The sequence below is a fragment of the Molothrus ater genome, chromosome 6 (assembly GCF_012460135.2).
Source record: "Molothrus ater isolate BHLD 08-10-18 breed brown headed cowbird chromosome 6, BPBGC_Mater_1.1, whole genome shotgun sequence".
NCBI lineage: Eukaryota > Metazoa > Chordata > Aves > Passeriformes > Icteridae > Molothrus > Molothrus ater.
In genome coordinates this window covers 4,436,043-4,460,248 of record NC_050483.2, presented here as the reverse complement: position 1 = coordinate 4,460,248, position 24,206 = coordinate 4,436,043, and the positions used below count along the sequence as shown (strand labels likewise).

The 24,206-nt window shown below is 37.9% G+C and overlaps 1 protein-coding gene across 1 annotated transcript in view; it reads left to right on the top strand.

The window, feature by feature from the left end:
- QSER1 (glutamine and serine rich 1) overlaps positions 1 to 13,673 on the top strand; it is a 44,154-nt gene extending 30,481 nt beyond the window's left edge. Inside the window, exons 8-13 of the mRNA XM_036384666.2 lie at positions 796 to 1,007; positions 2,538 to 2,675; positions 4,001 to 4,098; positions 7,739 to 7,891; positions 8,961 to 9,056; positions 9,621 to 13,673. Coding sequence (XP_036240559.1) covers positions 796 to 1,007; positions 2,538 to 2,675; positions 4,001 to 4,098; positions 7,739 to 7,891; positions 8,961 to 9,056; positions 9,621 to 9,761 — 838 coding nt within the window. The 3' untranslated portion in view covers positions 9,762 to 13,673. The remainder of the gene's footprint in view (positions 1 to 795; positions 1,008 to 2,537; positions 2,676 to 4,000; positions 4,099 to 7,738; positions 7,892 to 8,960; positions 9,057 to 9,620) is intronic.
- Positions 13,674 to 24,206: the final 10,533 nt, after the last annotated feature.

The following is a 24,206-nucleotide window of genomic DNA, read 5'->3' as shown; positions in this document are numbered from 1 at the left end:
CTACTAAAAGTAGCTGGCATTTTGATGCTCCTTTTTTCTTGGGCTGTGGAAGGCTGTTCCAGTACCTGTTCTTGCAGTGCTCTGAAGCAACCCCCTCTTTTAACAAAACATGATCGTGATGAGCTTGTTATGGTTCTGCTGTTCTCTCAACACCGCTTTTGGCTTTTCTTTCTGTTTGTACTTCTGTTGTATTTCTGTTGTATTTGTACTGTTGTATTTCTGGAGAAATCAGTCAGGTCCCACCTCTGTGTGTGTTTCACTGAGCTCCGTTAAGTGAGGTCTTTCAGCTTCCTCCTTTGGGACAGACTTTCCTTTGCTCTCATCCTTCTTCTGTCTGTTATCTCCATCCATTTTGGTTTGAAATCTCCATTTCTGACAGATGTCTAGAATTATTCTCAGTGTTCCAGAAGTTACTGGCAAGGTTTCTGCTGTACATATCACTGCTTTCCCATCCTGACAAAACTCTTAACACTTCCCAAGATTGTATTGACTGCCATGCTCTCATAACTGTATTGTGTTATCAGTCCTAAAGTACAGAACTTTGTGTTTCTGATATTAACATTCCTGTTTGTTTCCTGTTCTGAGGGATGGGAGAAAGGCGTTGTTTGGTCAAGTATTATTTCAAAAATATAGTAGTATATAAAATGGGTACAACCTAATACCCAGTTACAGTGAAGTACGTGTATATCATCACTTGGGGAGTATATTCTGGTTAAATAAGATTATAGCTATTTTATTACTGCCAAAACTTGTGTGGTAATTATATTCATAAACATTCTCCTCGTAATATTGCAGAACTATTCACTGCAAACCTAGTAATAGCAACATCAAACCCCCTGATCCACCAACACCAAAACCAGCAGCAACAAAAGTCTCTTCTGTGAAACCCAAAGCTAAACAGCCAAAGGTAAAGGCTGAACCACCACCAAAGAAAAGGAAAAAGTGGAAAGAAGAATTTTCATCTTCCCAGTCTGATTCTTCACCTGAGGCCCAGAGTGAAGAAGATGGTGAGTAAGATACCATTGCTGGCACCCAGGCCCTTTTGAACTGAACTGAGAAGAGTATTAGAAAATTACATTGTTTGATCTTGCACATTTTTCTGTACAAGCCTCAGAAAGAAAATATAAAATCCAACAGTGCCGTGAAAAATGAGTTTCTTAAAACTTCAGTTGCTGTTGGTGTTTAAGCGAATGTGTACAACTGAATTTATCTCAAATGTAGTTTATCTACATGAGTACATATTTTACCACTTGCTGTCTGTACTGGGTACAATTGGAGGAGGAGAAACCAATTTGTTTTTTGAATAAATCTTAAGAATGAGATTCTTCATTAGTTTTCCTTTGCAACTGAACGTCATGTCTAAAATAACATTCCTGTAGTGTTTGCTTGCATTCAGAAGTGGGCAGAATTCAGATGCTGCTGTTTTTTCAGAACCAAGGGGAAAAAGCAGTTGAGTTTTTGGCTGCTCCATTGCTTGTCTGAATGCCAATTGTTCAAATGTGGCCTGCTGAGCAGATTTGCTATTAAGACATCGATAGAACATTGAGATGCAATGTTTGCAGGAGCTCTCCAGAAGAAAAAGGGATTTCTGAAGTTTCCAGTGTTTATAGGGGTTACCTGTGCTAGCAGATTTACAGTGCATTTTGCAGGCTTCTATTTCTTGTGTGTTTGAAACAAAGCTGTGGATTGCTCATACTTTATTATTGCTGCATTTCTAAAGCATCCTGGTGACTTTTAAATATAGATACACCATCACTGGTGTACTGGCACACTGCCTCTGTGAGGACAGCACCTTTGAAATCATTTTCAAGCAAACTTGCCCAAGTAACACTCTCCATATTTAAGACCTCAAGTAACCTGGTGTGATTATGGTCATCCCTGAGGGAGTTTAACAGCCTTGCTGTCTGAATCACTGCAAAGCCCTGGTGTCAGACATGGAGCCTATAAAAAGCTGCAGAATGCTTCCTATTTCTGATGTGCATGTTAAAATTGCTGTGTATGAAAAATTAAAAGCTTCCTCAGAGGAAGCATAGGTATGCCTATATCTCTTCACTGATAAATTTTTTTTAACCTTTTTTTTTTTGCGAGTTTAAAAATGATTCAATGGTATGCAGGCTCCTAGGTGACATCATTAGTACTCAAAAATTCTTTTTCCTTTGGATGATTTCAAATTTTGCAATTTTGGGAGGTACTTGATGTGAAAATTAGGGCACTTAGGGTACTTCACTTGACTGAAGTTATAAATTATCCTGTTTCTCTGAACTTTCATCTACACTAATAGGAAAATGTTTTAACTCCTTAAAATATAATCTAAATACTGATAGTTAAAAATGGAACCATTTTTACCATACTTGGTGTCTGCCCCTGTTTTTGATGTGTAAGTAGTTTATTGCAGTAGACTGCACTGAACTTTCATCTCTTGGGGTACCAGTAGGGGTCACTTTTGTTTTAAGAGAGAAACCTTCAGTTTTGAAAAACACAAGTGTTTTTAGGATATTGAAGGGGGAAAAAATCATTCTGTGCTGTTGACTTTTCAGAGGTTGTACCTCCAGCTCCACTTGTTACTCGTTTTTTGAATACAAGAGCTATGAAAGAGACTTTCAAGAGCTACATGGAGTTGCTTGTGAGCATTGCCTTGGATCCAGACACAATGCAAGCCTTGGAAAAGAGCAATGGTACAGTATGTTTAACACTTGTGTGTTCTTACTAGATCTTAAGGTTATTAATCAATAAAGCAAGTGTTCTTTAAAAAAAACCCCACAAACATAACAAAATTCGAGTTACACAACCTCAGCTGAAGAATCTAGACATGTTATGGATGTATGTATATATTTTTGCATTATCTCTTTGAACAGTCAAAGTAACTTAGAAATATTGTTTTATCTTCTTTGCTGCATTAGAATTTTGCTGTGAATGTCAGAATTGAGCTATTTGTTCTACAGTTACTGTACTTCAAACCTTAGCAAAGATTTATTTAAAATCAGAGTTTCAAGTCTGTTTGCTTTCTTATGAAGAAATAGGCATATAACTATAAGTAGATATGATTCCTCCTACTATTAAAAGTGCAGCTTTTTAAACTCTGAAATCTTGAAACCCTGATCAAAGAAAATGATATTATGCACACTTTTTCTTTGAAGACAAAATATTTGGATTTGTTTATCCTAGTAGACTCCAGGGTACAAGTCAAAACTCTTATTTCTCAAAATTTAGTAAAACACTCATGTTCAAAGATGAAAGTTCCAAAAGATAAATCCTTTCATGTATTATTTAGTTGCAAGCTGTTGTTTTGTACTATATTCTGTTTGCCTATGTTTAAAAAAATCTTTTCTAGCCTCTCCTCTCCTGCCTCTCTTGATTTGAGTGTGCATCAGTGCACACTTATCTCAAGATTTCAGACCCATGTATTATGTCAGTAGTCCCACTAAAATCAAAGTAATTGACTTTATTTATAAAATGCTCCATACTGAGCTGTAAATTTTTATTCCTGGCCACATGCCTATGTTCAGCTGTATATTGTTCAATTCACAGTGGTTTATCAGATAACTTTCAGTAAGCACTTTCCTCTTTTTTTTTTTGTTATAAATGCCAGCAGGACCATTTCTTGTAAAATGGAATAACAAATGTCAAAACCACCTACTTGTCTTCATAAAACTGCCAGCTGTATTGCACAGAAGAGGATTATCTAGGAATTGGTGTAAAATTGTCTCTAATATTTATACTCTGTATTGCTGTATCTGAATTTATCCTTGCAGCAAAGGAAACTCAGAGAAGGAGCAGGATTGCAGTCAGCAATTAAACTTCATACTATCTACCAGCTTAGTGGGCTGATTAAAAAAAAAAAGATTTTTCTCTCACATTTGAAATTAGATTATGTGCCAATTGCTTTATTTTTTACTTCTCACATTGTATATTAATGGGTCAAAGTATAGAATGAATATGAATCTCATTATTGTACATCTCTTAATAATCAACTGCTGTGGGTTTTTGATGTGTCTTTTAGATGAGCTGCTTTTGCCTCACATGAGAAAGATTGATGGAATGCTGAATGACAACAGGAAAAGGCTGCTGTCCAAATTGCGCTTGGATCATGCTTTCAAGGTACTCTCTTTCAAATTTAAAAGCTTTTAAAAGTGGTGTTTTGGGTAAATCACTGAATTCATACCATGCAGGCACAGCTTAAAACTCATTTGGAGCAGCAGTTATAAATTTAGTGCTTGTATGTGGCATTTGGAGAACATTTTGGGATGGAGGAGTTTCATACTGCAAAGGTGACGTTCTAGTTTTACTCCCCATACTTTCTGGTTCGTTCTCAAGCATTTTTTTCCTTTAAGCTTTTCAAGTTTGCCAAAAGAAAATCTGTTTCCTGTCCTAGAGCTTTTGGTTAAGTGATTGTATTGCCTAAAAATAAACTTTTACATGAAATAGCTATGCTGTGGAGCAGATGTCTGAACCTCTTTGAAGTAGAGAACATGATCAGAGGAGTTTAAAACCAGGACAGAGGGATGCAAGAACAACTCATTTGTGTGCTCTTTCATGTATCTTCAGCATGGAAGGTTGAGAAAAGTGTGGATAACAAGCCCATATTACAGCAGCTTTGGCGTGGTAATAAAAAAACAGGTCTGGATGTGGCCAGGGAAGAGAGAAGCCGTACCATCTCAGTAGAGAGAAGGTAAACAGGAGGATAATCACTGTGCTTCCCACTGTTCCCACCCACCCTCCAAGCAGCAATGCAGAGTTTGCAAGTGCAGGAAGGTGATTTTCACTCATGTAGGTTAGAAAAGATCAATTCCAGCTGTTAATCCAGCACTGCCAAGTCCACCACTAAACCCTGCCCCAAAGTGCCACCACATCTGCTGCACGTGTTTCAGAGACCTCCAGGGATGGTGACTCCACCACTTCCCTGGGCAGCCTGTTCTAGTACTTCATAACTCTCCTGGTGAGGAAATCTTTTATAGTATCCACTCTAAATATCCCATTTTCTCTTGTCCTGCTGCTTGGGAACAAAACATCCTTTTGTCAGTGTCTGTAATCAGACTGATGATTTGTTCTTGTAACAGTTTTGAGGCCAACAGGAAAGCAGGCCTGACTATGAACACCATCACCAAACTTGTGCTTTGCCTCACTTTCCCTGTCCCCCTTTCCTCTGCACTGTCCCACAGCACAGAGACACTTGGAGAATGAGTGCTGTTCTTTATTCTGCTGTGAGTTCATATCTGACAACTAGGTGAGGAGGGGGATAATAACAGACTTGAAAGTTCTGCTCCTTTCCATCATGAAACCTTTTCTCCCATTCCATGTCTGGTAAATTCTGTGGTACATAAGGGGGCTTTGTTTCAGGGAGGAGACCACCATCAACCAGAGAAACAGCTGCAATTCACATGATTCTTGAACTTTTTTTTATGTTAGTTTTGATGTTTTCCCAACAGCTGAACAATTTGTACCTCCTTGAACAGAATTACTTGTGGTTTCCTCCTTACAGCAAAAAGGCCTGGGGAGGGCTGTGTAATTTCAAGTGCACAGAGCCTCAGAGAGGTAGCATGTGTTAACCCTCTGTTTCTTGGTTTTTTTTGTCATGGTAAGAATTTTGTGTTAATAGTTACCTCTTTTTGACCTGTCTGTGCAGAGAAGATAGACCAGTTAAGGGAAGATACAAATTTGTAGAATTTCAGTTACATTCACAGTACACAAAAAGTGAGAGGTAGCCACACTTGATTTTTTTCCCCAGTTTAAGGGGGAAAAGCTACTATAATTCTCTGTAATACCAACATGAATTCCAACATGTAATGAAGCTGGAGTTCATAGTGAATACAATAGCTTTGCTGTGTGTTCACTTAGCAGCAGATTATGTATCATATCTCTGAAGTTAACTTCAGACTATTCCATCATATCATCTGCAAGATGTTAATGGAGTTAATGGATGTAAGGAAAGGATCTGCTTGTGATGTCATCTGCAGGACAGAAAACCTTTTCTGTTTTTCTTCTGATGTGACAGTGCCAACATGTGCCATCCTTGGGTCGATGTCTTGGATAAAAATGAAATGCCTACTTGTCATCATAAGTGCTTATGTTGGTTAGGAAAATGTATCTGATGCTCTTTAAGATACAGAGGGTTTCTGTTCCACCTCATTTGTCATTCACTGATACCATTCAGTTTGAATGTTTTTACTGTTTTGCATTGATAGGCATGGATGAATTTAATACTGTTTTTCCACTGGATACAGTTAATATGGAATATGTTAGCACTGTGTTATAAACCAAAGCAGACACTGAAGTTAGCAGTCAGTGTTTGGTAGTTTTGCCTGTAACATTTTTTGTAGTTCTGACAGTTCGTTGCATCATTTGGGTAATAGTTGTTACAAACAAAATTATGAAATATAATTGTTGCTTTAGTTGAAGATCAGTAAGTGAAGCAGCTCAGCTGAAATGTGTAAACTTCATTTGAAAATAATGATGTGGCATTTGGAGAACATTTGGGGATGACCATCCAAAAGATGCAGTAATCACTAGTATTTAATTCTTCATTTCAGTTCACATTTGTCTGGTGTAGGTCAGTCGTGTGGCCATGGAACTGTTCTGGTTCTTAGGAATTCTCCAGAAGTGGCCAGAGCCCCTTGACACTCCAAATCAACCTTGAGGAAGGCAATTTTAGTGGATAGCAAAACTGAATAATTCAAACCTGTGTAAGTTGTTCCACTTTGGAAGTATTGCAAAGAAGACTGGATATGCACAGATTGGATGGTCAAGGTTCCTGCTACCACTGTGCAGGAGATTTAATAGCTGTTTACTGAGAGGTTTGCTTAATAAAGTAAAAAATGGCTGATATAGATAAAGAGCTAATAAATTATAGGCAGGGGAAGTTGTTGTAGTCAGGTACTGTTTATTAAAAGAAAATATAAAAATGGAGTCAACTTCATATTTTAACCCAATAGTCCCAGTAAGGTCCTTAAGCTGCATTGATTCATGTTTTCCACATGTCTGTCTTTCTGCCTCACAGTGGAGTGTAATACAAAGATGTTTATTTAATGTGAAACATATTTTTCAGGGCCAGATTATGTAGCATAGCAGGACTATTTCAAAGCAGCTGCTAACATAATGCTGTATTTGTTCAACAAAATTGGATTCAAATTTACTCATGCAAATAATGTAGAATTGAAGCTGACAGAAATGCAGTTCACTCTCATGAGTTAAAATGTCTTCAACTTGTACTTTTTTGAACCTGCCTTCTACTTCACTGTGCATAAGCTTTTCTGCCTTACAGATCTGATGGTATGCAATTAGTTTGTAATTTGCAAAATCTGGGACAAAACCTATGAGATATTTAGGCATCCAGTGCCCACATGCCTGACTATGCATGAAATACTTAGAGATCTTCAAGTAACTTAGCCTTAGAAATTCTTGGGTAGAAATGGAATGGAAAGTAATTTAGAAGTTAAAAATTGCCCTGTGGAGATTTTTTTTCCCCCTCTCTTTCTAGTGAGAGGATCACAGATGTTAATCTGATGTACAGTGAAAGGATCTGCTGGTCTTGAAAAATTCGAGTAGTCAGGAGCAGGTGGTCATGCTTTCCAACCAGATTTGGTTGTATAATCTGATAAAGACACTTTATCACATCTTTGTGGAAGAATACATTTTTTCCTAATAGCTTGCACTCTAATCTTTTTAAAGAAGGCCAGTTTATCACCAATGTGGCCATTCTTGATTTTTTCATAATCCTTTGTCTTTATGTGGTCTGTTGAAGAACGCTTTGGAAAACTTTCCTGAACTGACAGTGGTCACTCGGGATTCCAAGACAAAGTGTGGAGGGACATCTGTGTCTAAGATCAAAATGAATGGTAAAGCTTACAACAAGAAAACACTGAGGGCTTCTAAATCAACCACTAAATCAGCACAGGTGAGTGTTCACAGGGTTTGTTGCTGCCACCATCTGACTTGTGCTGTGATAACCATGTTTATATAAAACACTGCTTCATATGTTAGCTGCTTTGGTTGGTTGATCAAAATCTAAAATCTTTGAGAGAGGTGCTTTTTCTGTAACAAGGGAATGTTAAAACCCAACATTTAAAGGAGTACATTAAGTCATTATTATAACTCAGATGTGAAACATGGTTTGTCAGCTTCCTGGGCAACAGTTTGCCTTCACCATTGCTGCTGTAGATCATCATAATAAGTCATATTATAATAATAATAACAACATATATAATAATCATATAACAGTTTCTTACATTTGCTGCAAAGTAAATGATACAATGACTTCTAGATCAAAAATTTAATAAAAATAGTGTTAACCTTGTAATATCTGAGATCAGATAACACTTCTTAAAAATTGAGCTCTATCTTGTTCCAGTCCTCATTTTCCATGGTGGAATGAAGCTGTGTATCTTAAATTAAAAAAAAATAAAAAACAACATGGAAAAAATTTGAGAAGCACATATTGTTTATTTTCATAGAATTCCTGGGGAGCACTAACTAGATTTGGTTTGCTTAGCTTCAGCTCCCTGGAGTAAATAGTGGCTTGACAAATGACCTATACATATAGCTCACACTCATATTTCTGGCCAAATTAACCTAATTTTTAGGTAAGCACCTAAATCAGCTTTTTCATGCACAAAGTCTATGTCTTCTGCAATGGTAGCCATCGATCTGGTAGAATAATAGTTAAACTTTGGTAGTTCTTGGAGTACTTCTTGAGAAGGGTGTGTCTTACCCATTTTGGGTTTGCAGTGCATTCAGGATGACTGAAAGCATTCTCACACCTGGTTTTGATAAAACAACATGGGAAGTGGAGATAGGAGATAATTAAGATATAAGGGAATCACAGTTTGCCAGGTATGTCACAATCATGATTTGAATCAAGCACTCAATTTCTGAATTGCTGAAAAAAATGGTTTACAGAAGAAAATGTCTGTCATGTCTCCTGGTAAATAACATGAATTTTCCTAAAATAATTGTTCTTTTTGCAGGAGTTTACAGTAGATCCAGAAAAAATACAGTTGTATTCTTTGTATCACTCACTCCATCATTACAAATATCACATATATCTAACATGTAAAGAAGAGGTAAGTATTGCTCTCATTCCTTGCATTCATTGAGGGAATTGAGTCCAGCTTGAGAGGTTATTCTCTCATTCTTGGTAAATGAGTATGGATTGAGGCCTCCTATTTTATTTAATTCTTTATGGCAAGCAAAGGCTTCGCTGACCACATGGGTTGCCCCTAATGGGAGCTGCTGCTTAGAACATTCAGATGTGAGGTTTGCAAGGTTTGTGGGATTCCCTGAAGTGTTCTTCACTGCTATCCAAACTAAACAAAACAAATGTTGTCAGTGTATTTAACTCCTTGGATCTAAAAGGATTTTTTTGGTCTTAGAATGCCGTGCCTTTATTTCTTCTGCAAATTCTTGCTGGAAATATTTCAGGTAGCAGAAGTACAAGAGTTGAGCACTGGCTTAGTTGTTAAAAAATGCATTTTGGGGGGCATTACCCTTGTTTTTAAAATTCAAAGATTTTCTGGCAGAGAAGGTTGATATTTAACTGCAGACTTTTATAAAAATGAAAATTCTCCAATTCTGGCAGCCTAATGTGTGTGTGCATCTCTCTCCCCCTCCTTCTCTTTTTTAAATAGATTTCTTCTGTTCAGAAGACGAGTGCAGATCTAGGCCAGGAAGAGATCGTGCAGCTGTGCATGAAAAACATAAAATGGGTGGAGGATCTTTTTGAAAAGTTTGGTGAACTCTTGAATCGTGTCCAGCAGAAATGCTCCTAACAGAAATGTGTCCCAAATCCCAGATTTTTCTACGGCACTAACCTGATGGAACAGAAGGCTCAGAGAGAGGCTCTGATTTCTTTCACAATGCCAGACTGCATTCTTGTTCATAGCCATTTTTATTTCTCTTTATGGAACTCTGTGCCTTGGCTCGTGCTAAGGAAAAGTGATGCTGCCAAGGAAATCAGTCCTTTGGAGATGGAACTAAACATAAACCTAACCACATTTTTAACCTGAAGAGTTATTTTCAATTTTGTAAACTATTGGATAACTTAGTTTTATTTTCAGAAATGTTTTTGACAAGTGATGAAGCATGCACTACATATACTTTTTTTTCTTTTTTATTGCTCAACAGATAACAACACTTAAAATACTACAGATTTTTCCATCCCTGACTAAGTGAGAGAAAAGTCAGCGTTGGGGCGAACTAATTTTTACATGTCTGGCCACCAAATTTAGATTTTTGTACATTTTGTGAACAGAGCTGGAGTGACATCAGTTTCTGCATACGTATGTTGCCATCAAAAAATCCAGAAATTTCATTATGCTTTATGGACTCCTTTTACTATTGTCATGTTTGGGAGACCGAACATGGAGTTGGTGCAATCCTATGACTGCTTTTGTGTCAAATTATATTGTAATGAAAGACAATGACCTTAACTATTTTCCCTGTTTTGAAGAAAAAAATATTTTCCTTTATACTGTGGTTTTTTTTTTCTTTTGGAAAAAAAAATCAATTGTACATTTTATCTCACTAATAGTTGTATTTTTCACAGAGGAAATATTGTGGTTAAAGTTGTTACATGTATCTTTGTAATACACTTTCGATTGTTTTCAGTAAATCCTATTCATTTATATGTTGATTTTATATTGTAAACTATGTATCTCGAGGTAACCCTTTTGTTTATACAGGTTTGCTTCAGTGTTAACCAGAATAATGCATAATGCATACTAGACTAGTTTTGCTTTAAGTGTAGTTGTGTTAGACACTGCAATTATTTTCTGGTATGTGAAAATAAATTTCTTACTAAACTAGCACTTGATTAACTGAGAGTTTAAATGAAGAGCTACTACACTTTATCTTGGTCAACAAAGATTGTTGATTGAAAATAGACTATATGCAGTGTTAAACACAGCTTACATAATTGTTTGTAGAACTGGCAGTTGCAGAACTGTTCTCTTTTTGGTGCCTTTCAAGTCTTCAGACATCTTTGTAGCTTTTCTCCCCCCTCCAGGTTGTTAACACTTAGTAGTGCCACTAGTCACACTCAGACAATGAATGTAATGGGCTCTGATCAGGAGAACATTTTCTTTAAATTTGCCAATAGAATGCCTTACTGAGTCATTCAGAATGGAGATGTACTCTACTGGCGTCCTAAAAAAAAAAGTCATGTTGGTCTTTTTTCAGAAAATGTCAGAAAAACCTTCATTCCTTTATCCTTTTACTGCCACTTAGTGCCTTAATTTCAGCCAAGAGAGCAGGGTTCACTATTCATTGGCCAAATGAAGTAATGTTCATTGCCATGTGACCTTTCCCCCATGTTTTGATCCTATTTAGTTGTTAAATATTCATTAGACCGTAGAACTATAAAGAGTTTAATGAATAGATGTGAAAATGAAATTATTTGATCTTGAGTAAGCAAATAGAGGTTTGAATATTAAAGTATGTACAGAATTTTAGCTGATTAGATTTAGAACCTTGTAGGATGTTTACCATATTTCCAAAGCTTTTCATCCTTAAAAAGCAATAATTCTCCTTTACAATTTGTGTGCAGACTACGATGAACAGAAATGGGTATGTGCCCTTGCCTTTTTTAAAGCCTCTTCCTGGTGGTTTTGCTTTAAAAAGGGAGGTCACTGTCGTGTTAATGACACATTGTGTTACTGCTGTGTCTGCAAATATCATAGGAGAGGAGGTGGGTTTGGGGTTAGGCAGAATGTGCAGATTGTTAGAGCAATCATGGAGCTAATTAATTCCCACAGTGAACAGAGGGCTAGCTGTGGGATTACGGAATTTCTATGGTTTCAGTCCTGTGAGTTTAGAGGGTGAAACCAAACAGCAGAGTTACCAGCCTTGGCAGCAATCAGATAAAATGATTTTAATGTAAATGTGCACGCTGCAGTAGAAATGTGCTGGTACACTCCTCAATCACAAGTGGCCATTCCCAAATTTCCATCCCTTACTGGGATGGCTGGCAGTGCCTGCAGGTTGATGACAGGGAGTTACTTGGCCAGGCAGAGTTCTGTGGTCACATTACAGTTTGGAAATTCCTTGTCTGTGGTTTTAAAAATCATGAGGATACAGACTGAGGGAACACTGGAATCAGCTCCTTGATGGTGTAGTAAAGAGCTGGTCAGACTTTGTCTCTCTCGCACCCCTTCCTAACGAAGCAGTGAGTTGAGAGAGTTCTCTGTGCTTTCTAGAAGATTACCACTACTGTGTACTTACTCTGGATTTTCTAATCTCAAAGTAGCTTTAGAAAGCTGCTTTCAGTCCTTAGAAGCTAAAACAAAACAAAGAAATGGGAGGCTTTTGGAGTAGCTTGTCCCTGTTTAAAAAGGAAGTAATTTTAGCAACAACCATTAAAAAAAAAAGGGGGGTGGGGGGCCAGGATGCTCTGCACTGCCATAGAAAGTGACCTGGCTTATTTTTGGCTGTTTTGTTCCCAAGGCCAGTTAAACAAGCACTGTGCCTGTAGAAGACAGGAAAAACTTGTCTTGAATAAAATTAACTGCCCCAGGCTATTAAGATTAATATAATGGAGCTTCCATCTTTGTCTTGGGGTGCAGAAATGGTGGCTGGATTGTTAATTTACCAAACCAGAATAAGTAAAAACATGAAACTCTTGAGTGTGTTGAAGGGTCATAAATCAAAGCAAAGCTTTGTTAGTAGGATTGAACAGTTTTTTTTATACTGAAGCAAACTTAATGAAAAAGTCAATGTACAAATTACCTTTTTTTGCACAAATCCTTTGTTTTGTTGCATTTTAGATAATGAAGTCTGCACCCACACCTCAGATTTTTTCCCCTTGGAGTAACAGTGAGGTCTTCATCCTTTAATATGACAGTGGAAATTGAGCACTGATTTGACTTCAAGAGAAGATGCACTGGGAAGGAACAAAGCCCTCCTTAGACTATGAATTAGCAGAACAGGAATGAAACAAATTGCATAATCAGTTATTTGGCTTTTAATTCCACTATTCTTTCCTTTAGTGTGGCATCCCAATTTACACTGGGTTTGATTTTATTCAAATACAGCATTGCTCTTAAAGGCAGGTTTGCTTTGAGATGCTACTCCCAAAGTTTTGCTAGGAAAAAATCAGACACAAATTGGATTGAGAAATTGTTTCTGAGAACAGCTAAGGACTTTAGGGTCTTGGAGGTTCTGTGGCATGTAATGTATTCATATATTGTCAAAATGAAATACTACTTTTTAAAAAGTCAGATCTTACAGGCTGTCTTCCAAGTAAATGATTCCCATAGGAAATATATTTTAAATATTATTTAAATATTTACTACTATTTAAAACAATGTTAAAGCAGGAAAGCTAATACTATGGTCACAAAATGTCAGTGTGTCACCAACCATTTCTTATTTTGTTGCCAGCACTTGACATTTGGTCTCTCTTACCCTATTATGAACCTGTGCATTTCACAGTGCACATTCTGCCATATTTTATTATTTAAGCTAATATTAACATGTCATTGGTAATAAATGCATGTTTTTCTGCATATCTGTTCTACATATGGCAAAAATGAAGCTAGGGCTAATTAAGAGACACTATGCATTCTTAGTCCAGATTTTCAGGTGGTCCATAATACAATGTATGGAAATGTGAAAAAGGACAGTTTTGTACCATTCATGATGTTATTAACTAAACCCATTAAAGTGAAAACACTTTTTAAACAAAAACCTTATAATGCTTAGTCATTTGTTATTAAAACAATAAGTCTTGAAAAGTTAAGATTGTTGGAAACAAATTGGCACTTTGGAATTTTTCCTGTATTTTCTGCTTGCAGCATGAAGAAATACATTTCTACGGTTGGTTTTTGGGTTTTTTTCCATTATGTTGCCTGAACTGAGCATGTCTGGTTGATCTGGATTTTTATTTCTGGGAAATTTTAGTTCTGGATTTTTTAATTCTGGGTTCTAAATGTTCTGAATTAATTTGTACAATACAGCTGCCAGATCATCCACTGCTGTGGTGAGTGAGGAGCCAGACTGTTGGGGCAAGAGAGAATCTGCTGCTGTGATTCAGGTGGGGTTCACCTGAACTTCAGTCCTTTCATTTGTTCTCTTTCTTGATGGACTAGAATGTCATCTCTGTGTGCCTTAGAAGAAAAGGTGCTCACAGAGTTTTGGGATTTTTGGCCCCCAGCCACAAGGAATTACCCTGGATATCATTAGCACTGTTTTTCCCTCACAGAGAGGGCTGAACCCCATCCCATGCTGTGGATATTGTCCACAAGACCCACAGCAGCCCTTCTCTGAGCACCTTGGTTGCAGAAAAAGGAGGTTCTGGAGGCTGGAATATTTTTTTTTTCATGGCCCTCTGTATAAGCTTCTTCCCAAACCAAGATGAATATAAAATGAGTCATTTTCCCATGCAATTGATTGTTGTTTTCTCAAAAAAATACTTTGGGAAGCAGGTAGGCAGAGAATGTCCGGTTGCAATCCTGAAGATTTCAATGCTGTGTTTCAGATACAGCTTTTAATTTCTGAAGTTTTGTTTTTTTCTTTTTCCAAAAAAAAAAAAAAAAAAAAAGAAGCTGAATGCACATAGCTTTTTAAAAAAGGAAAGCAGCTCCTACTATCAGCAGTTTGTGGGTAAGTATCTTAGGCAATCAAAATTCTTGCTTTGCATTATCTATTTGCCTTTTCCATAGATAACCTAACAAATCTTTGTTTCATTTCTAGAAACTAAAGAAGAGAAAACCATATTAAAATTCTTTTCATTTGGTTTCTTACAAGAATACAGCACTAAATACAGAGAACAAGCTTTTAATAAAGGAGAAAAATTAATGGTGAGTCAGGGAAAACAGCAAAAAACATTTCAGGGCTGTACTCTCTCATTTGTCCTGAGTATGTCTTGGGTTCTTGCTTTTAAAAGTTCCACTGGGCATTTTATTTTCTTTGTGTGTGCTTTTAAAAGTTCCACTGGGCATTTTCTTTCCTTTGTGTGTGCTTAATTTTGGTTGGTTTTGTTGGGGTTTTTTTAGCTAGCTGATGCCCAAAGGGTAGAGGGAAGTAGCAGAGCCCATGAGCAGGACTGAAGGAGCAGCTAAGATCCTTCATTTTAGTTTTTATGAATAAATGAAGTCTTTATTTACATGTGTTATTTGAAATTGTAAACTATATACTTGGGAATACATGTTGCAGCCTTCTCAGACTCCCAGAACATGTGATAGAAAGATCTTTTAAGTAAAATTATGTTGGTTTGCATCATCCTTTCCTTTCTAACTGTGCTGGCTGCTAGTATGATTTGTCTGTGCATTATTTATGTATCAGATATTTTTGCTGTGGCAACAGAAGGTAAGTGATATGATAATTGAATAAAAGCTGGAGCATCAATGTTTTATTATGTGCTTAGGTCAAATGGGCAGCTTGTTCGAAGCTCTGGGAGAATGAGGATTTAGAGCTCTTCCCTAAGTAAAGCAGCTTTGATGGCTTCTGAAACCTTCCAGATTTTTGTTGTTGGTCAGAATGCAGAAATTCCTGTTCCTACAGCTTTCCTAACAAACAGTAAGGGAACACTTATTTGTTTCAGTGCAGCATCCAGCAGCTTTGTTTAGAGGTAGTTTGACCACAGTCAATGGACTTTGCACTGAAGGAGTTGAAGAGAGTGCTCACATGTTCTGTGAGAATGCAAGTGTTGCAATTCTGGGACCAGCTGCCTTAAATAAACCCCAGAAACCAGGTAACAAGAAATGCTGGGCCAGGGACTGTCACTTTCTCTTTGACATGAACTGTACAAGTTCCCTTTGAGTTTAGTGGGGTAATAAAATTCTGCAGGATGCTTCTGAGGACATTTTCCTATCCTAAACCATGGGCCTGGCAAAATATGGCATAATTGAGTTAGGTGGCCTCAGCATATTGTACAGTAATATAAAAGGTAAATTACAGATTCCTGCTTCTAACATACAGAAACAATAAGCCTGATTCTCTGCCCTAGAGTATATAGGATCTGGAGCTGTTTTCTAAGAAAATCAAAACAAAGGGTCAAAATCAGGAATTCAGTTTTGCTCAGCAAATCCATTTCGAGTTCTCACTTTTCTCCCTCCTCACCCACTAGCTCCTGCTATCCCATTAAGCTGGTGCCACTAGTGAGTGCTTGTGGAATTATGCCCTTTTCTGACCCAGAGATGGGGCAACTTGAGAGCTTTTTAAAAACTTTTATTCCATTTTCAGTCTCATGTGAAGGGTGAAACAATACAAATGTTATAATTCACACCATCACAATCAGAAATGAACTATTTCCTAATTAAAATACATCATAAGTGTTTCTTATCAACTTTTACTACACCATGCTATAAATACCTTAAAACCAATCATCTAAAATTATCCCTGGTAAGTCCAATGCATCTTTCATAGTTCTATTTCTCTAAAATATCTAATCTTATTTATAAAACCATTCTTTAAAACTTGTTTCTAGTTCCATTTCTCTCTCAACAATGTCTATCCTATTCCATAACGTTTCTAAGTCAACATTTTTTATCTCAAACTTTACATACAATACATGCTATGTAAACCTTCTGTCAAACTTTAAGGAATTCTCTACAATTTCTTACAAGTGCTCAGTGGGGAGGAGGAATATGGAACTTGTCCCACAGTGAAGTGGTAATTTCACTGCTTGAGGTGGACATCAGTGCTCCTTGTGGCTCTGCACAGCTATGAATTGGTGAGAGCTGCTGCCCTAATTCTGAGCTGACCCCAAGCCCCTTCCAGCAGTAACGGAGGGGGGGTCAGCGTTTTGTGATGTAAAACAGCGGAGTTAACACTCGGTCAGTAAGGAAATGGCCCCTCCCAGCTGGGCACAGAGTGACTCCTGCCGCCTCAATTATTCACAGTGTCTGATTGCACTTCTGGCTGAGCAGGTTTCTGTCCTGCACAGGACACTGAGCCTTCACTGTTCTGACAGGAGTCTTTGCATACTATTTTTCTTTACCAGCCAGGTTCATGGCTTGATCAGGGCTATAAAATCGGTTGGGAGAGGTTTTCTGTATAGTGCAGAAAAGTTTTTTTAACATGAACAGCTTATGAATAATTAAAGAAATATAGGTATTTAAATTTTCCAGTTAATATGTGTTATAGCTTTACATACATACATGTGTCATAGCTTGACAATATGGTATCAGTGTAAGTAATATACTTGTCTTAGAAGTTAGAAATTTGTTATTGATTTTAGTAGGGGACTTTTAGGTTTTTAAAATGCTGACAGGTGCAAATTCTTAAATTCAGAATTTAAAATCTGTTAGAAGACTTTGCAGCTGAAATTTGCTTATGATATTAGTAAATTTGTGTTCTATGTATCCTTTGGATCTAGAATGTTAGGATGATTATATTCTTTGAATCTCCTAGGTCATTCTAGATGTATTACAAGTAGAAATATTAAGAGAAAACTTATTAATATGCATTCCAGGATCTCTTTAATACATAGTAGCTCATACCTGAGACAGAAGTGTAATGTTTTCTTAGAACTGGAATCCAGACAGCACTGCCAAGACTCGTTTAGGGACAGTGGAGTCAGTCTCTGGAAACAGCATCTAATCGTGCTTGAAGTCCCAGGAAACCTCCACTAGTGGGAAAAGTGGGAAAATCCACTTAAGACAAAATCTTTTATCTTTATTAAGACTGAGAAATGGGGGCTTGTGACATCACAAGTGTGGTGAGGTTGCTCCATTCTCACTTCCTTGCCATGAGGCACCTGGAGGACCAGTGTGTGCCAGCTGCTGTGGCTCCTCCTGGAGTGTGGGAAATGGATTTGTAGAGAGCTCTAGGTCGAAAAAATAGTATTGTCCAAAAAATGTGACAATACTCTTTTCTTAACCTAGAGATGGGGCAACTGAGAAAACTGAGTGTTTTAAAAACTTTTATTCTATTTTTAGTCTTATGAGAAAAGTGAGACAATACAGATGTTGTTGTTCATGCTATCACAATTAGAAGCTGTCCTAGGGTGACGGGACAGAAGCTATTTTCTAATTACAATACACTTACAAGTGTTTATATCAGTTTTTACTACACCAGTAGTAAAAGGAAGTTTTGAAGGAAAACTAATCTAAAACTACTCCTCGTGAGTTTTACTACAATACATCTTTTATGGTTCTATTTCTCTAAAGTATCTAGTCTTATTTGTAAAACCATCTTTTGAAACTCTTTTCGAACTCCATTTCTCTCTCAGCAACATCTATCCTAATTCCATAACGTTTCTAAGGTCAGCATTTCTTATCTCTAAGTTGACATACAAATGTGTAAGCTTTCTAGAAGCTCTGTACGAATGCCGCCCATGTTCCAGCGGGGGTCAGTGTGCAGCAGCAGGCTCAGCCTGCCCTGCCCGCCGTGCTCCCGCAGACACATCGCTATTCCAGCCCGCCAGTGGAAGCATGGAGCGCCGGGACAATGCTCCCTTTGTGGCCAGAACCTTCTGTCCTGGCAGCTTGTTTATTGTTCCAGGCTCTTCAGAAAGGCCAGGGTGGAATCCTTACAGATTTCACTTCACTGGAACATTCCAGAGCGGCCCTTCAGGAGTAAGGAGTGTCTTCACCCAGGCCAGGTGTGCTCTGGAGCAGCCTCTCCGTGGTGGGGCAGGAGCTGTGGTCACTAGATGGAATCATTGTATCCCTCAGAACCTGCACCTATTGTCTTGGTTTGGAAAGATAGGAGTCTGCTAAGGAAGGCATGAGGCAGAGTGGAAATTTTCCAGGGTAGAAATCCATTTTGATTTAGGCGAAATGTACATTTCTGAGTTGAGTCTGTGGTTAGAAAACATAGCTATTTAACCTGGCTGCAAAGTCTAGGCTCAGAGAAACTGCTTCAGTGAAAGACAGAAATGAGGGATGGGGGAGACAGAGGGTGATAGAGAGAGACAGAGACTGCTCTGAGAGCAGGTCAGCCTGAGGAGTTCTTTCTGATAAAGAAGTTGAGGCAAATGTCACATGAAATACGTAAAAATGAATATATATGAACCTATTGTGAAATTGTATGCATATGTATTTGAGAGGGGGATAAAAAGGGACCTGAGGTTCCCAGAAGTACACACGTCATTTTAGGAGAACCATTCCCACATGCGTCCAGCGCTGTAATAAACATACCGGCTTTACGACTTTCACAAAAGTTGTAGAGTTTTGTTTATCTCTGCAAAACAGGCAGGAGCCTCCCCTGAGATGGAGAATGTAAACCCTCCCCACCCCTCCAAATTGCTGTACATTTTAAATTAAGGGGCTCAGGAACAGGAAATCACAGTTCTTTAATAGGGAAGAAAAATAAAAGGATAAAATGAACAATGCAGTACACTAGAACAACACTGCCAGAGTCAGAACCCAGCCTGACACCCTGTGGGTCAGGGTGTTGGCAGCAGAACCATTGGAATTGTGGCTGCAGCCCTCCTGCAGTGGCAGGGATGGTTCTGTTGGAGCAGGGATCCTGTAGAGAAGGATGTGTTCTTCCTCTGAAGATCCAGTGGAAGAAGAGGCAGCTGCTGTTCCTCTGGGGAATCCCATGGAGAAAGCTGTGCTGGTGTTCTAGAATCTCCAGACTATATCTGGGTAGCAATGCTTGGCTCCTCCCTCTGGGCTCACATCTCCCAATGGGATGCTGTAGTTCTTATCAGCCATGCAGTGACAGTCATTCAATAGCTGTTATCAGCAATGTCTCCTCCCAAGGGAGGAGTGATTATGGTCACTCAAAGAGAGAGATAAGGCAAACTGCCCACTTGACAAGAGATAATCTGCCATACAGATGGTCATAGAATACATCTTGCCTTGCAATCTGGAACACTCGTCCATGCAGGGCGACCCCAATGTAAGGCATAATGTGCTCTGACTCCATGGTTCAGAAAGCTAAATAAATGCTATACTATGAGCTATATACTATAGAGCTAGAAGTATATAGCTTATAAGTATATAAGCTATAAGTATATAGCTATTAGTTATACTAAATTACATACTAAAGAGATACTAAAGAAAAACCTGTGGCTGTCTTCAGACAGTCACAACACACATGGATCCAATTGGCCAATCGATCCAAACAACCCTCAGCAGAATCCAATTAACAAATCACTTTTGGTAAACAATCTCCATAACACATTCCACATGTGCTGAACAACAGGAGCAGCAAGTAGAGATATGAATTGTTTTCTCTTCTTCTCTGAGCTTCTCACTGCCTTTCCCTAGGAGAAATCCTTGGGAACTTGTGCCTGCTGCTCTCTGTGAAGAGAGCTGTGGCCACACTGTGCCGTCCTCTTTTGTAATTCCTGTGAGGATGGGAAACGGGACTAAGCAGAGTGAGTTTGTGAGTAACCTGTTCTGCATCCTAAGGGAGAGTGTCTGTCCTCTGCAGCCCGTGGAGCTCAGCCCCAAGCAATGCTGGTGCTCTGAGCTGCAAATGGCAGAACCTGTTAGTCAGTACTAAGGGAGATTGTCTGTGCCAGCTCTGTAATCCACCCTCAGATCTGTCCCGCTTGTCAAGCAGCCCTTTGCACTCTGGTATTGTGTGAATAGCTGTTCCTGTTCTTAAATTTGAGATTACCAGATGTGAAAAATGTGTATTTTATGATTGGCTTTTTGCAAATATTAAAATGAATATTATATGTGTTGTGATAGAAAGTGATGCTGTATTAAGTACTGTGTTAAATATAGTTTTGGGTTATAAATATGTTAAAATAGAAACGATGCTATGTAGGATACTTTTTTTAAAGAAAGGACTCACAGCAAGATAGCAGCCACAGGACACCTAAATCTTTCAGAGAAAGAGAATTTATTGCTCCATTATCAGAAGGAACGAACTTCTTCCTGCCTCGAAGGCGCTGTTAGGATTCGGAGGAAGAGATGACCAGACAGAATCCTGTGTTTGAATGGAATTTATGCATCATGGATGAAGTGTATGAATATGCAACAGGTTATTGCTTTTAATGATTAATCCTTTGCTAATGTGGGTCCTTTTTCGGGCTCGTGCTACCCAGAAAAAGGTACCCTGACACCCGTAACTCTTTGTATTTATTGTCTCATATTGTCCTAATCCAAATTGTCCAAATTGTTATTCCTCTAATTGTATTACTATTTTTATAATCATTTTATTACTATTAAACTTTTAAACTTTTAAAAACAAGTGATTGGCATTTTTCACACCAGAGAAGAGTTTTCCCATTTTTATAGGTCCCTTTCATTACTGAAAACTTTGTATCCTCAGGCATTGAAATAGAGCAGATTTGATAATACCTTCATAATTGTAGCAATTTCTGTAACAGAAGCTGTTGATTTTCCCTTCCATGAGGATCTCTGTGCGACAGTGAACCATATGCTGAACTTTAATTTGTCTCGACATTTGTCAGTGGAATGGAGCAACAATTTAAGGGTTACCCTTTATAATGTACTCCTTTCATCAACTTCACCACTGTAGTGAATACAGGCATTGTTGATATTTAAGTGGGGAAAAAACAGAAGTGTAACTGTTCTAAATAACTGGAATCTTTTTCTGAATTTTTATGGTAATTATTAATTGCTTTGCATTTTCAGAAACAGAAAACGATTGGGTTCAACAGATCCTGATGACAATGGCAATAAATTTTATGTACATATACATTTAAGCTGTGTTGATATACACTTAATCTTCAAAGCTTTATTGCTGTGGGAAGACATTTGAAATCTAAAGAATAAAGTTTGGTATAGAAGAGACAGCCTTCTGACATGCTTGAGATGTTAGAGAGGCATTTGAAATGCAGAGTTCTATGTTAACCATTCAAAAAAGTGGGATCAAAATTCGTTTGAAAATAACAAATTGGATGGTATTGTTCTGCAAAAATCCCTTTTTATTTCCTAGTCAATTTTCAGAGATAAGTCACTGTCTATTTTGGCATTTAAAAATTGAATAATAATTGGGACACTGAACAATTCTGGGTTTTAGAACAGCTTATGTTCCAGCTTTAGTGTCCTTCCAGTTTTTTTTTTTGAAGTTACGAAATTAAAACTTTTTCCTGTATTTTTTTCAAGAACACATAACATTTCCCAGTCACTTAACCAAGCATTGATCTGCTGCAGATAAAACAGCAGCACCCCAATAGAATAGAACAGCACTCCTATAAAATAGAATATTTTCTGTTGATATGCCTCTCGTGTTTTTACTTTGTGTAAGGTCTTATATCCAATTAGATCTCCTTCACTTCTCCTGAGCGCTATTCTCCTGGAAGAATAGTGCTCAGAATACCTGGAAATTACAGGTGCTGTCACTTCCCCATCCTGGTTGGCAGCCCAGATTGCAGGTTCATTATGGGAAAAGCTTTTTGCATTTTGCATGCAGGTGTGCATCATTGCTCCCTTTGTGAGCTGCAGGTTTCCATTTTGCCTTCTCTCCTTCCATGATCAGACAAGACTTGAACGTGCGTCGTTATCCTTTACCATCTTTATCCTTGAGCAAACACTTAATTGACATGAGGAAGTTAATCAACACACATGCCTGAAATTGTGGCTGTTGAATTTAAATACTCTGTTTCTGCATTATGCTTCCAATTAAAGCCTACAGGTCTTACATGAGACTCAGAAATTCTTGAAAACTGAAGTTTTTAAGTTCTTCAAAACATAACCACTCTCTTGATCCTTTTGTAGCTGGTAGGAGTATTTCTAGATGATCTGGAAATAAATGAAAATAGATTTTTATTTTGCTGTTCCTTGCTATAAAAGTCCTTTATAACAGTTGAAAAGAATCTGACACAACTGTGGACTTTTGTTAGGACTAGGACTTCTGTTAAAATACATTGGTCTCAAATGACTTTATGAATAAATTAACATAATTTAGTGTCTTTGTAATTGGCATTCTCTTGTGCATCCTGTGTTCAGCTTTATGGAGGTTAATTGGGGGAATCTGCTGGGAAAGGGGAAACCAGATACAGGGAGTTGTACTTTTATCCTGAGCTCTTTCCACCATGGTCTGAGGAATTCCCCCAGCCAAGACCATCCAGGCTGCACTATTTCAAGTGACTAAATAAAACTATAAACAAATTATTATATCATCAATAATTATGTATAAATTCATAATTGCATACAAGTTTAACTGTGCTTTAGGAAAGCATTTTATAAGAATATTATTTAAAGAAATAGCAAAAGATGGTGTTTCTCAGATCCTGCCTGACCAGCCAGTATCTGCTGCCTGCCCCTGTCAACACTGGGGTGTCAGGGCTGTGGTCACTGGCACAAAACACGAAGGCAAAGGCAGAAATCCAGGGTAGGCTGTTGATCTCCTGATGATAAAATACAGGAATAAAACCTTACAAACTTCTCAATGAGCAGTCCTCAGTGCATTGGCTGTCCTTGCTCTGTTCCCTGCAAGCAGAGTTTGACAAACCATTCTCCAAGGTAAGGTGCAATGTTCTGATTGCTGCACCTCCTACTCCAAAACGTTTGTGGGTTTGAATTCTCTCAAGATTAGGTGAACCACAGCAGGATGATTGACTGCATCACTTTATTTCAACAACTGTGCAAAAAAAAAATTAAAATTAATTCAGTATTTATTGATTTGCAGTTATATTTTGGCAATGCATCAAAAATTCTACCATCAAACTGCTGCAAAGCAGGGAATAATTAAACAGTGCATTATATCTTATTTTATTGGGTTCTTATTGGCACCCGTGAATCAGGACTACTTTTTTTTAAAAGGGATTTATCTTCCCTTCTTTCCCCAACAAATAAATCTCTGTTAGTCACTTCCTATTGTTCAGGAAACAAGATGAACTTTATTTTTTTTCCTACAGCTTGAATAGGTTCCTTTCTCTGTGCCCAGAGACTTAAGCCTTCCTTATCTGAAAAATTTCACAAAAACTTCCATTTTTAGAACTCCCTTTATCAAATACTGTACTCAGGCAATGAAACATGAAGAAATGTTGGTCTGCCACAAGTCTGTGGTACCTTAGTTGCCTGCAGTAATTTTTCACAGCTTCAAGTGCAGTGCATTGTCTATTTATTTGCATACAATGAACAAACTTGCAGTGCCCTACCTGTAAGTGTGACAAATGAGGATAGAAGAAGGCTGCCCTGAGCCTCAGTGGATAGCAAACATCCTGCATTTCCACCTGCTAGCACAGAATTTGACGCAGAACAGGCTAAAGTTCAATAATCTGATGACTCAAAGTGAATTTTTGAATCACTTGTAACATTGTATTATTTGGTCTTTAATGTGCTTTACATTCTTCTGAGTCTATGTACCATGGAGATCAGTTTGGCTTTGTCTGTTCCTGTGGAA